This window comes from Thunnus maccoyii, chromosome 14, assembly GCF_910596095.1.
Source record: "Thunnus maccoyii chromosome 14, fThuMac1.1, whole genome shotgun sequence".
Taxonomy (NCBI): domain Eukaryota; kingdom Metazoa; phylum Chordata; class Actinopteri; order Scombriformes; family Scombridae; genus Thunnus; species Thunnus maccoyii.
The window spans coordinates 24,691,466-24,705,012 of record NC_056546.1 but is presented as its reverse complement, the minus strand read 5'-3'; the positions used below and the strand labels follow the sequence as shown (position 1 = coordinate 24,705,012).

Here is a 13,547-nt window from a genome sequence, read left to right as displayed (position 1 = left end):
ATATTTACCAATGTGGTTTTATTTGCTGCAGGCCCCTAGTCAGGGTTTAGAAATGAGTGAGGTCCAGAATCTCTTCTTTTAATGGAGCTTATTTACTGCATTTCTGGACAAGCAAATGCCTGATGGGGATATCTATGCTGCTACCTATTTCACACGATCGAAAGGATGTAAAATGACTCCTGTTTTCCTGTCTGTCCTTCTCCTCTCTGTGCTCCTCTTCTCTTCTGTCTGTTCCCCTCCTCTCTGTTCTCTGTGTGTTCCTCCTCTCTGTTCCTCTGTCGGTCCTGCTCCTCTCTGCTCTCTTCCTCTCTGTGCTCCTCCTCTGTTTTTCTGTCTGTCCTGCTCCTCTCTGTTCTCCTCATTTCTGTTCTTCTGTCTGTTCTCCTCCTCTGTTCTTCTGTTTTCCCTGCTCCTCTCTATTCTCCTCTGTTCTTTTCCCTCCGTTCTTCCCCTCTGTTCTCTTCCTCTATGTTCTCCTTCTCTCTGTGCTCCTCCTCTGTTCTTCTGAGTTTGTTTTTTTTTCAACAAATAAATCTAGCATATTCTGCTCTCATCTTTTTGGCATTCATCCTCTCTTACTGCTCTGTCTCTCACTGTTCTGTGGGAGGAGGGACCAGGGAGCTTGATCAGACCTTACCGATTACATCATGTTATGTTGCTTGATGATCATTTTAAATGAAGGGTTTGAATTATTGGATGTAGTTATTATGAAAATACAGTAAGAGTAATACAATGATAACAAATAAAACAAAAATAGCAGAAAAAACACATTCTGAGTCTGCTATATGGCCATAGGTGCACATTTTAAATAATGAGCACCTAGTTTATTTTCCATGCTTTTAATTTCTGTAGTTGTTTGATTCCTTTATAAATTTGTGCATTTGAAAATGTGAAAGGCATTTCTTAAGCCAAATCATTTTATCAATGTAAAAAATATTAATTACAGAATTTCATTTGAGAAAACCAATTCTCAGCTTGGCCTCTCTCTCTTTGCTGTTAATTAGTGTTTACATGTTAACTGGCTAGTTAGTTATCGTAGCCTCGAGCCAGCTAGCCTAAGTGAAATGCTGCATACTGTATCAACAATGATGCTCTAGTTAATGTTGTTAATGAAAACTTTCTTTTTTTTTTTTTTTTTTTTTCTCAATGGAAGAAATTAACAAGGAGCAGACCTCTGTGACCTTATAGCTGGCTGCTGGGTGCTGCATACTGTATAATTCCTGGTTTGAGACAGTCTTAGAATTTTTAAACTCTACATCTGACTTGCTAATGTGTGAGAATGAACTATTGACAACATTCATGAAGGAGCAGCAGTAATCCATATTTGGACACTTTCCCACATTGTGACGACTGGTTGACGGCAAGATCACAAAACAAGTATTGTCAGCATAATTGCAAATCCAAGATTGTGAGTTTTCAATATCATTAAATGTGAATTGCGAAATACACAACCACCTCAATAAGTGAGAATTATCAAATCAGCATAAATTAATTAAAATGAATCAACAATCACTGAAATGGAGGAGATGATTACCAACCTTTTAAATTGCCACTGCTTCACAAAGACATGCAGAAAAACACATTGAGTGCAAAAAGACAGACAAAGACAATCACACATGTAAAGATATGTACATACTGTACATATTTCCTAGTCTTGCTGCATCCTTAAAAGCTTTTTCATTAGATATGTATTCACAGTGATTACATCATTACTGTGATTTGCGAATAAGCAGACTGCAGGACAGATCAAGGACAGGTTTACCATTGTGGATCAATAGCTTACCCCTCATTAGCACTGCTACGTACAGTAGATCATATCCTGTCTTTTAGTTAGCTGTCGCTTTTTTTTAAACTGACATTTGGTTTACAGTCGAAAGGCCGATGCAAGAACTTTAACTTTTAAATCTCAATCTGACTTAGATATTTCAAGTAATTGCATTTTATCATTCTGTTTTACCTGTGGCTTTCTCAAGACCACATCTAGAACAACCTTTCTCTCTAATCAGAAAGTCTTCTTTGATGTGGCTTTACGTGGGGATAATGAGTTAATCATGGGGATAGAGAAACTGAGTGGGATTGCTAATTATGGAGTTAATGCTGTGGAAAGAAACAGGGGATAAGAAATTGAACAGCTGCCCTCCCCAGGTGAGACATGTGTGGGTGTGCACATCTGTATGTGTCTGTCCATGTGGATAAACGCGTGCATGTGTGTGTGTGTGTATGTGTGTGTATGTGTGTATAGTGCGTGAGAGTTTCAGCACACGCATGCAAGCACATGTTGGTGAATTTCTGTACACGTGTGTGTATGTTATGTACATTTGCCGTTACTGGGAACTAAAAAGTCATTATGAAGCAGATGCCTCACAGGCCCTCAGTAAGCTGTGCTTAATAGGTCTTACAGAAACTCATCAGCGGGTCTCCACACTCCCACACAAACACACACATAGGTTTGCCAATCACCTCACATTGATAGAGCACATTTTCAACCTCAGATTTCATATTCTGTGGCATCAAGCGAGTGCTTCCGAGACAGATAACAAAGAGGAAGATGGAAATTAATGAAATGGAAAGAGCACACCAAAGTGTGTTTTTGCACATATCTCTTTTTCAGGAAGTTCTGATTGTTCCTTTAGGTCAGTAAGTAATTACGGTTTTCATTATGAATTAATTTGACAATTTTTTTATGATTAATTATTTTCTAGATTAATCATCAAGTCTATAAAATGTAAGAAAATAGTGAAAATGTCATCACAGTTTCCCATAGCTAGAGGTAACGTCTATAAATAACTTTTTTCTGATGAATAGTCCAAAATCTAAAAGTATTCAACTTATAATAAAATAAAACTGAAAAAAAGCAGCAAAGCTTCATAATGACTGTTTAGCATTATTACTTAATAAATAATCCAAAAAAAATGTTATTTATTTTGTGGATCAACTAATTATTTCAGCGCTGTGTTGCCAGGGTGATTTATTGTTTGTTTGTTCAGTTAATACAACTACATGAAACATGCATATGCTGCATTGTTCCTATTTTCTGACTAGTTTCAACATTTCCCTTTTCTTTCACGGTCATCTTCACCTGAGCCAATCAGCTGATTAACCACTTCTCCCTTCTTGCAATGTGAGAACCTGTGTGTCCTTCCTCAGCCGCTCCCACCCACCATATCCACCCCATCCACCCTGCCACACCGCCCACCAGATGGCAGAGGGGCAGATCCATCATTGCTCGTGAGGAGTGTCACATCCGTCGCCCATCTTGGCGTAGCGCTCAGCGCCTTAGGGCGTGTCCATGCCAGCCCCGTGCCAGGGATCGTGGGCATGTCAGCTGTCGCAACTCCAACGTGCCGCAGCTGCAGATGCTACTCATTTGCAGGTTAATGTATTTTGAGGGAGGTTTGTGTCAGAGCGCTGCTGAGTGAAGCAAGCCAGCCATCTAATTAGAGCAGAACAGATTAGGGGGCTTTTTACATCGCTAAGTCAGAGCGGAAGTCTCTGGTGGGCAAACATGTGAAAGTGCTGTTGTGTCCAGAATGAGGTTAGGTAATAGTTCCTTACTGTAAAAATCTTGTTGTTGTTTTCTATAGTTGTCCGTCTCTGGCAGGCGTATTGAGAGACTGCGGCCACAGGAGTGGGTGTAGAACCTTCTGGCAATGTGGACAAGGTGTCCTGTGTACAAAAATAACCAGACACTGATAAACACACACATATATGTGCAGTCATATATCGTTTTAATTTCTGAGCCATTGCAAATTGTTGAGAGGCTAAATGTGTAAATGCGTGTAAGGCTATTCCTGACTAGCACAGAGCCAAGAGTTCAAATTGAATTACATAAAAATGTAGCCATTTGCCTTGGAGAAGTTATTTTTATGACTGTGTGTCTCCAGGGCAACAGGCTAATGACACTCATCTCACAGTCTGGTGGCATCCAAATCCATTACGCTACCTAACCCGTGGCATTACAAATCTGCTTGCCATCATCCAATTTGCCTCCTGTAAATTGCCTTTTCATTCTATGAAGAAATGGTTCCCCATTTGTAATATATGTGTCAAAAGGATTACCAATGTAATATTAATATTCTTGCAGACAATTAGATATCACAAAGGGAACATTGCGTCCATAAAATTACCCGTGGATTGGGTAGAAGAACGACACAGAGAGAGGGAGGATGAGGAGAAAGAGGAAGATGGAGAAATTGTCACCACACAGTGTTGACTGAGACCGATGCTGCAGAAGGAACAGGGGTGTCTCAAAAAGATAATGAAAAGAGCTAGTACCTCTCACACTGCTTGGCTGAATCAATCAGTAAGGGATTCAAAAAATGTTCATCATTTATTCTCTGCCAGGAGCCTTTCCCGTTGTCAAAAAAAAAAAAAAAGAATAACTTTGAATATATTTCACGGCACAATTTTTCTGCCAATCAAAAGTAAAACTGCCTTAGAAACTCCCTGTGCTCCTCTAAATACAACAGGGGGTTCTCCATCACTTTTCCAGCTCTACTGCAGCTTGTTTAATCCAATATGGGATTGTGGGTCCATGGAGACAAACGTCTGTGCATCAGCATGCAGAGGTTGGTTTTCCCCATCTGGGCTCTGTTATTATACAGGCCTATAACTCTGTGGAAGTTAAAGCTCTTACACTGATCTCAGAGGCAGCGTATCCCCTCATGGCCTTCTCTCTTGTGTCCTCTCCACCTTTGCTGTATGGCTTACATGTAACTAAACTAATGTGTGCAGTCTACGTGCACATGCAGCTTCATTTCTCCACATACCATCTGCTGAGATGATAAGATACAGTAAGTGTTGCTGGACCTCGCCCACTCCTGTGCCCTCCTCCCCCCGTAGAGACACTCCAGGCCTGTTCCTGCCTCCATGTTAATGCCTGTCACGCAGGCAGAGAAGTGCACTCAGGTGGGTTAATGAAATCCTCTCGGGCCACTGAGCAGGGCAAAGGTCACCGAGGTCCCACCTCTTATGGGAAGCTGCTTGCCCCTGCACCCACGCACCTACACACTAAAATACAAACATCATTCTCAGAAGGCCAGCCCACCTGTCTCCTTACAGAGGAGCGATGGGAGACACATGTTCACAGGCCAAACTCTAAATCCATTCCCTGGCAATCACTTCAATTTTCATTCCCCATTCTCACCACTTCTCCATTTAAACAGGCTAAACAACCTCTCTGAAAGCCAAGAAGTAATGGAAAATATTACATTTCAATGGGTTTAATGCTTTAAATTCCTCCCTGACTTGGTGTAGAATATTTATGATAGTAAAACAGATTGCATTTCCAGACTATCAAGAAGAGCCGCAGGCAAATGTGCCCAAGAAGTAGCATGTTTGGGGAATATTTTATTTCTACATGGTAGCTCCTTAAATGGATTGATGGATGGATGCAGCCAACTAGAAGAGCACTACTGATGTGCCGCACTCACATGGCCATGTGGAAACAATACTAGAACAAGACAAAAGCATTTTGGGGGTATTTCATTTCATATGAAGGCACAAAAACGGCAAATGTCATCCTGACCGTTAACGCTGTCACAGGCTGTTAAGAGAAAACATAGACGGAGCCTGGCAAATGTGACTTCAGCAGTTGAGTGTTTTTTTCCTCTCCACTGTGGGAGCAGGCAACATATTTCTTTATTTTGGACTCATATGCTGCCAAGTCCTCGTAGTGTCATCCACAGGGGGAATATATGTGTGTGTGTTTTTCAGTTAGTAGGCTGCTCTGAGCCCTGACGTCCGGCTGATGGGTTTATTTGACACAATATGGGGAATGTTTCTGTTGCTATCAGCGAGGTGAAGTGTAGTAACATGAGCAGAGGATGAAGTTAGATGTTAGATGTGTCCTCTTTTTAAGAGCTCCCTGTCATTATAGATTTGCAGGGAGAGAAAGAAGTTGATGCATGCAATGTCTAAACACTCACACATACCTACATATATTTGCATCACTTGCATGAGAAAATATAAAATTATCTGTGGGTTCCCTCAAATCATCAAATACTGCATGGCTCTTGGGTTTGTTTTGTGGTAACACACTCAATGAAAAACTTCCTGTTTGGTCCATAGTGCCATCTAGTGCTTACACTATAGCTATCTAGATGCTAGATGGTTCTGTTTTATTTGTGACACACACAAACCTGAATGAGGTGTCTGGTCTCCACAGCAACAGGTCTCCCCGCTCCCATGCTGTCAGTGAACCAGCTAATGTCCAACACGAGCATTGTGGGTAGATTCTTCAGGCCACACCCTTTTAACCACACCCACAGGGATGAAGCTTCGCTGTCCTCTGACACTACGTGAGTGACCTCATCGCTGTAAAAGCAAGGTGAGAACAGATGTCAGAAGGTTCCTTTATTGGTTTTATTCAGTTCTGTCGAAGCTCAAGAATAGTGGCGAGCATTATTTATTATTATTATTCAGAGGTATGACGAGTTAAAGTTCCAGTTAATTTCATCTCTATAGGAACTACAGGAATCTATACAATTGCTCTCTTTGTGCTGGACAATAGGTTTTTAGAGAAAACACAACATGAGACTGAACCAAACAGTAACATTGTGAGCCATAAAACCAAAACAATGACCTCATAGACACTAAAAAGCATAAGATTCATCACTCAAATTTTTCAAAGCCACTTTCCCCTTTCACATACAAGTCGCAATGTGAGCCATTGGTATTATAAATAAAATTGATTGTTGCCGCTTTAAAGCGCCTGAAAACTTGGTTTCAAATATTAAGTATTTCTTTATAGAATTTATGAAAATGAAAAATAAGCAACAATTAACATTGAAGTTTTGATAAAAAGTAGGCCCTATTATTTATTACTTATTAGGAATGAAGAAGTGAAATCAGAACTTCCAGGTTCTGTTCCAAAAGTAAGAAAACATCATTAAAAATCCTGCAAACATTTGTAATAACGCAAATCATTTAGAATCCAGCCTTGAAACATGGCCTTTCTCAACCGTACGTCATGTGGCTCACTTAAACGACTGTTGTTTGTTCAATATTTTAAGCAGCCTTTAACGAATGTCATTTCCCATGAGCCCTAGACCCCCGCGAGTTAAATGTTGCAGCTTGAAAAAGGAGGCGAGCCCATTTGCAAGTTTTGAGATGGCAGAGATTACAGCTTTGTTGCAATGTTGCATGTACCCGCTCTGACATGCTGGTAAATTTTTTAACGGGAGGTATAGTTTTTGCAAGTTCACAAAGTAATCATTGTTGAACTTCATTAAAATCACATAGACTTATTTAGCAATTTAGCAAGTGCTATAGTGGATGCCAACTTGTCTTAGAATATGGAAAGTAAACCATTGGAACACACTTATTTTTTTCAGAAAGACTGATGATGAATGTTGAATGAGATATTGCATTGAGTTACAGAGACCACAGAGGCTAGTTGGGACACAATGTCAGGACTTTGGCTCTCTATAGCTCAACTGATCTGCTTCACCAGAACAGTGTGGGTGTTATTTCATCAGATTTGACTGACAGTAGCCCAACAACTCAACCTCAATCCAACCCAACCAACTGCCACCAGATTTTGATTAAAATGTCATTAAATTCTGACTCGTGCACAGTGTGTTATCTTTTTCCCACCAAGGCCCACCTGCTTCAAACCAATGCGAAGAGCACACACAAAAACACAAACATATAAATCTCTTTTCAGGGCCTTTAAGTAATTAAATGATCTTAATGCAAAACATAAGTAGACAAAAGCCTCAATACCATGTCTATGGATTAGTAGGATTTCCAGAACACCTTGAACGGTTTAATTGAAAGATCTCCTTCACTGCTGGATCTAACAAAACAAAAAAACATTCCTGTTGTAGAGTGGAGGTGTTCAAGTGAGGCTTTTGAATGCAGCTCAGCTCTCAGCATCATGGTCTTACTGGTGATGTTTGAGGATCAACACTGGGTGAACAGCAATCAGTACAGACCCTCATTGCCTCCCTTCACTGTTTGATAGCTGACTCATTCAACCAGTGCTTCCTACAGCTCCGCGGAGACTTTGTCAACAGACTTTTTTATCACGGCCTCCTTCCCTTCTGCTTCCTGCCACGGAGTATAACTACCATACCCAATCAGGGCACCCAGCCGTGCATAATTACCCTCAGCATGCTCCTCCTCTTCCTCTCTCCTGGGCGTGGGTAAATCGGTGGAACGACTCCTTAAGGAACATCCCAGCAGAGCTCAGGCTGAGGCCTAATTGGCCAAATCACTGGCGAAACTAATCCTCTATCTGCTTGGCATACCAGTCTGGCCACCAATGGTCCATTTTAAAGAAAAATAAATCCTTACCAGGACAAAGACATGAATAAAGAATTCACTTGCAGTGAACAGTCCAACCACCAGTCTGGCCCTTTGGTTTGATTCCCCTCTAAAAATCACACAGCATTGCTATGTGGGAACAAAACTGCGCATCACAGAAAAAAAACACTGTCTCCTCTTGCCATGTTTACCTAGATATAATCCATCCCTGAATTTGGATCCTTATCTTATGCGTAGCCTCACTGAATGTAAAATGGCAGATTGGCATGCAAATGAGCGAGAATGCAAGCCCAGCACCAGATTGTACTTCCCAGAATCAGTGGGACTCTGAGCCCAGACACAAGGACAGGCTAAAGTCAATGGGCTTTGATATGGAGAACTCTCTCGAGTCGTCTCTCTGCCCCGTTCCTGTCAGCAGCTCGCCTCCCATTCCTTCCAAAAGTGAAAACCAACAGGCAGATCAAAGACCGAGTATGTCCAGAACAGATTTTAACACCATGGCGAGGTTTCATCTGTTTGCCTTTTTACAGCTGCTCTCATGAGGCATCTTCACTGATATACATGATCACTGTACCCAAGAAGAGCATCTTAACTCCCCCATCCTACCAAGATAAACCACATGAGGAAGTGGCCAGTTACGTCACCAACAGTCTCTGTGCTATGAACTCCAACATGGCACCCCAAAGGGTTCAATGTTATACAAATAAACAAGACATTATGAAATCATATGAATGTGTGAAATATGTGGTGGTAATACATATTGTGTAAAATACATAAATGAATTTTGAAATCATTAAGTGTTTTTCTCCTCATTCTTACTTTCATTATAACAAAGTTTTAATGGAGTCCCTTTTTATCTCATTATATACATTTTTACTTGAAAATGCCCTTTTCAGAAGTTTGGATATTTTTCTTTGTGCTCACACTTAAATTATACACTCATTCCACAATGAATTTCACTTGAAGCTCAGTCACATGTCCGCCTGCATCTCCTAAACTCAACAACTGAAAATTTAGCCAGTTAGCACGTGTTAGCTAGAGCAACAACAACTCCATAGTAATTCTAAATAACAGCAGAGAAGAGGGAAAAAAGCAGACAGTCTTTCCTTGTAGTTACTCGAGCCAACAGGAGCCTGGTTCTTCACCTGGATGCTGAGTAATAATAAACAACTTACAAGGCGTGGTCGTCCCATTACAATTACAGCACGCAGCAGCAGAGCATGGATGTATTATAAGAGCTGGATACCGGACTAAAAATGGCGCCCATTCAGTCCTATAGGAATTGCTCGCCTGGCGCATACGCCAAAAAAGGTTTCTAGCTTCCGGGTTTGCTTCCGCGTTGTGCGGCCCACTGAATGTGCGCAGTAGTGTTTCCCCCGCTGGCCCCGCCCACGAGTTCCCGCTTGACCCATAGACTTTACATGGTGATGACGTCACGGATTTTTAAATCGCTTTTCTCGGCTTAAGGAAAGTTTTACAAATATAAAACCTCCATGAATCAAAAGTTCATAATAGAATGAGTCATAATTGACGTTGTTTGCAGTTCGAGGTGTCCTGTCAACAGTTTTACAGACGTCTGTTTTACAATGGTGGTCTATGGGGAAAATCCTTTTTGGGCCGCAGTGGGATTTTTCGCTGCAATACCGCGAGTGGCCACTCTGAAAAATTGGCTGCGAGGCTGAGCGGCGATGCCCTATACAGCTCTTATTATACATACATCCATGCAGCAGAGCTACGCGTCCGCCATTTTGGACTGAAGGAACTTACAAAAGTACAACTCAGTTCTTTCTATCCTGTTGTCATATGCCTCTACTGAAATTGCCTGTGTTGTACAATGAAAAAATATTATAAATATGCATGCAAATATTTATTTATTTATTTATTTATTTATTTATTTATTTATTTATATATTATTAAACTTTCAAAGCATGGGTCCAATTTTTCAGTGTTTCAGAGTGTTCCAAGTAGAAAACATAACATAACATAACATAACATAACATAACATAACATAACTTTTTGCCCTGCTTCCCAGAGGAGCAAAAGGTTAGCAATGGACGGAAGCTAGAAAAATCCAGCACTCCAAAATGGATGTACACAAGACCACAGACCCATGTTTGAGAGTACTTTGTCTTAAAGAATCCCCTCTAAGAACATACATTCCCTAGAAGTTAGTGTAATAAAAGAGAAATTAATCTATTTGTCCTTTTACTGGGAACCCCATGCAGCCTGTCAAGGACCCCTGGTGATCTTCTGATCCCAGTTTGGGAGCCATTCTTCTAAACAACCCGATAACCACATTACGAAGTGGTTAAAATCAGGGATGTCACAAGAATCAATACAAAGATACCATAGATACATAGACACCAAATCAATGCCAGCGTTTTTAGTTATCAGTAGTATCAACAGCTCCATCTATAACTCAATGTTATTATTATAATACAGCCGGAGTGTGTTTGTTTAAATGCTGAAACACTTGAAGTGTCAGTCATACTTACAAGAATACAAACCAAAATGAGAGCACATAATCACACAGTTGTATTTGTTGTTACAGCATGCCATTTCATACAGTTCCTCTAATTTGAAATGACTTGAATTTTTTGGGCTGCTTTGCTTTCTACTTGAAGGCTACAGGCCAACATTTAATTTGTAACTCTTATTCTAATGCAGCCTGTATGCTTAAATAATGAAACATAAAGTTTCTGTTCAAATGTTAAGGTTTACAAAAAGAGTTTTACAAAACTCAAGAAAAAAAACAAGACTTTCAGACCAATTACTAGAAGTTCCAGCAGAACCACAAAAAGGAAAAATGAGCTGCGGTAGCATATGGTGAGAGGAGGAGACATACATACATAGTATGTCAAATGCCATATGCCAAAAATACCAGGATGTCCTACTGCATCTGGTTGCATTTTGCAGTATGTAAGCCATGGATGTATGAAGAGAAGTGGATACAGCGTTGGAGGCAGGGCTCCTTTCATTCCTATGGAAGTTGCTCAGTGGCGCACAAAGCCAAAAAAGTTTGACTTCCGGGTATAAAATTACCCGGATCTTCCGGGATCATGTGGCCCATAAAGCCAGGAACACCAGATACTTCCACCAGCCGAGCCGGCTAACTTCCATTTTAGCCCTCTGCTAACTTGAATGGGGTTAAAATAATTCAAGATGTTATTGGACCGAATGGATCAAATTCTGATGGTGAAACAAATCATTTTGCAGGGTTTGTGACACTCAAAAAAATGTATCCGCTGATCTTTCACAACACAGTTTGGCCACTATGTCAAACTGACTTTCAAGCCCGGCTTGATGCAAGCCAGCATGCTTTTCTGGCTTTTCCACATCCTCTTTACAGCAGTCACATCAACGTCACTTTGACTGAACCATGATGAAACCACAGATAGATGACAGTGCATTGACAGTGCAGTGACGGAAGCTGGTACAACAGTTTATGACGAAATAGTATGTCCCAATTGTTTGCATACATGCAACAGTACATACTTTGCAAGGGCAGCTGCAATAGCCTACGTACTACAAGTAAAAAGAAAAAGTATGCGATTTGGAACACAGCACAAGTTTTTGATTGAAATATGGTCCAACGACAAAATATGGTGAACTGGAAAAAACTAAAATGCCAACACTTTCCAGGTATTTTTGGAGAGGATGAGAGAGAGAGGATATGAGAGGACGAGAGAGCAATGCCAACTGAAGATAAAGTAATGCCATAATAATATTATTATAGTGGCAACGAAATGAATCTGTTCATTCATTTTTTTATTCTTTACCATTAATTCAAACAGCAAAGGCTATTCGCCAAATCGACAACACGGCGCACGCCCAACCAATCAATGTCAAGTATAGTGAGACGCAGCCCACATAGGTGATGACAACAGGATGTAGAGTTCCTTAGTGCACTCGCATAATAGCGATGTGAAACCAAAACAAACCGGATTAAATGTATACAATGTAACAAAAACATGAACCTCAGTTTGGACATTCAGGTGTGAAAAGGCCCTTAAATTATTTCACAAATTATTTTGTGAAATAATTTTATATGTGTATATTTGTATTTATAAATTTTACATATTTTATTTATGCGATTATTGTTTCATAGTCATAGTATTGAATATTTGGGGCTCCTTAGTGAAAGGCCATTGTGTGTCTGTGTGTGTGTATGTGTTTCCTGCCATTCGTGAAAGAGTATTTAATACAGCTCATCAATCAGCCAGGACAAACATGTCGATATTTGGATCCATGTTCATGTGCATCAGACTTGAAATTAGGACAGGGGGAGACTGGTGTGTGTGGTGTGTGTACCAGCACATACCTTTATGCACGGAGGAACGCTCACAGTGTATCGGACCATATGCTCAAGGCAGTGTGCCTATAACTTGTGTAAGACTAGATATGGGAGGTGTTGCTATCAGACTGCAGCTGATATCAGTTTTGTCGGCTTGCAGAATTAATGTCAGTTTGAGGCAGGCACGCTCTACTTCCTGTCGTTGGTTTCAAACAATTGTATCAAGCCAAGTGTAACCGTAGGAGCGCTCAAGCTGTGTTTCTGGGAATGCTGCCATGGCCAAGCTGGCGCGCGGCTGGCAGGCACACTTAGACACACATTTAAACACTCACACACACACACACGCACACACACACACAAACACACACACACACGTTAGTTATACCATACTGATGGGGACCCTTTATTGACTACATATATGGGCCCTAAATCACATGCTTAACTTCCAACATTTTATAACACTACAGTAACTTTAATTTGAAAAACTGGCCCCACTCTGAATGTCTAAAAGTGAAAATAGTTCTGGCAAGGATACAAGCAGAGGAACACACATGCACACACATACACACACACACACACACACACCTGCTCAAGAGGAGCTCAAAGCCTGAGTTTTAGCTGCCCAGCACCGAAAACAAAGTTTACTCTTAAAAAATGGGAGGTTGCATCAACAGTATCACTACAGCCTCAAAGGAACCTGACTCTGAAGCGTTGCGGGTGTCAAGCAGCGGACTTCTGCTGTGTTCACAGTTTGTGATTTAAAGATACTTTCAATTAGAGACAGAAAAAAAAGGATGAACGCATGCTGCTTCCATAATTAGCGCACAATACTGTAGATGATTCATCATCGCAAGGAACAAGCTCACAGGCTCCCTAAACGTCTCTCCTTAAGCGCAACTTAACAAAAAAGACTTTCGCCGAACTCATTAAAAAAGTTTGTGTGTGCTCTGTTACCTTTCCTCCCATGTTTTTAGCTTTCTAACTG

At 40.7% G+C, this 13,547-nt stretch overlaps 1 protein-coding gene across 1 annotated transcript in view; it reads right to left on the bottom strand.

Annotated features, from left to right (window-relative positions):
- Nucleotides 1–13,547, bottom strand: part of dntt (deoxynucleotidyltransferase, terminal) — an 81,928-nt gene that overhangs the window by 67,493 nt on the left and 888 nt on the right. Inside the window, exons 2-3 of the mRNA XM_042434264.1 lie at nt 6,141–6,315; nt 3,556–3,666 (exon numbers count right to left, since the gene is read on the bottom strand). Coding sequence (XP_042290198.1) covers nt 3,556–3,666; nt 6,141–6,315 — 286 coding nt within the window. The remainder of the gene's footprint in view (nt 1–3,555; nt 3,667–6,140; nt 6,316–13,547) is intronic.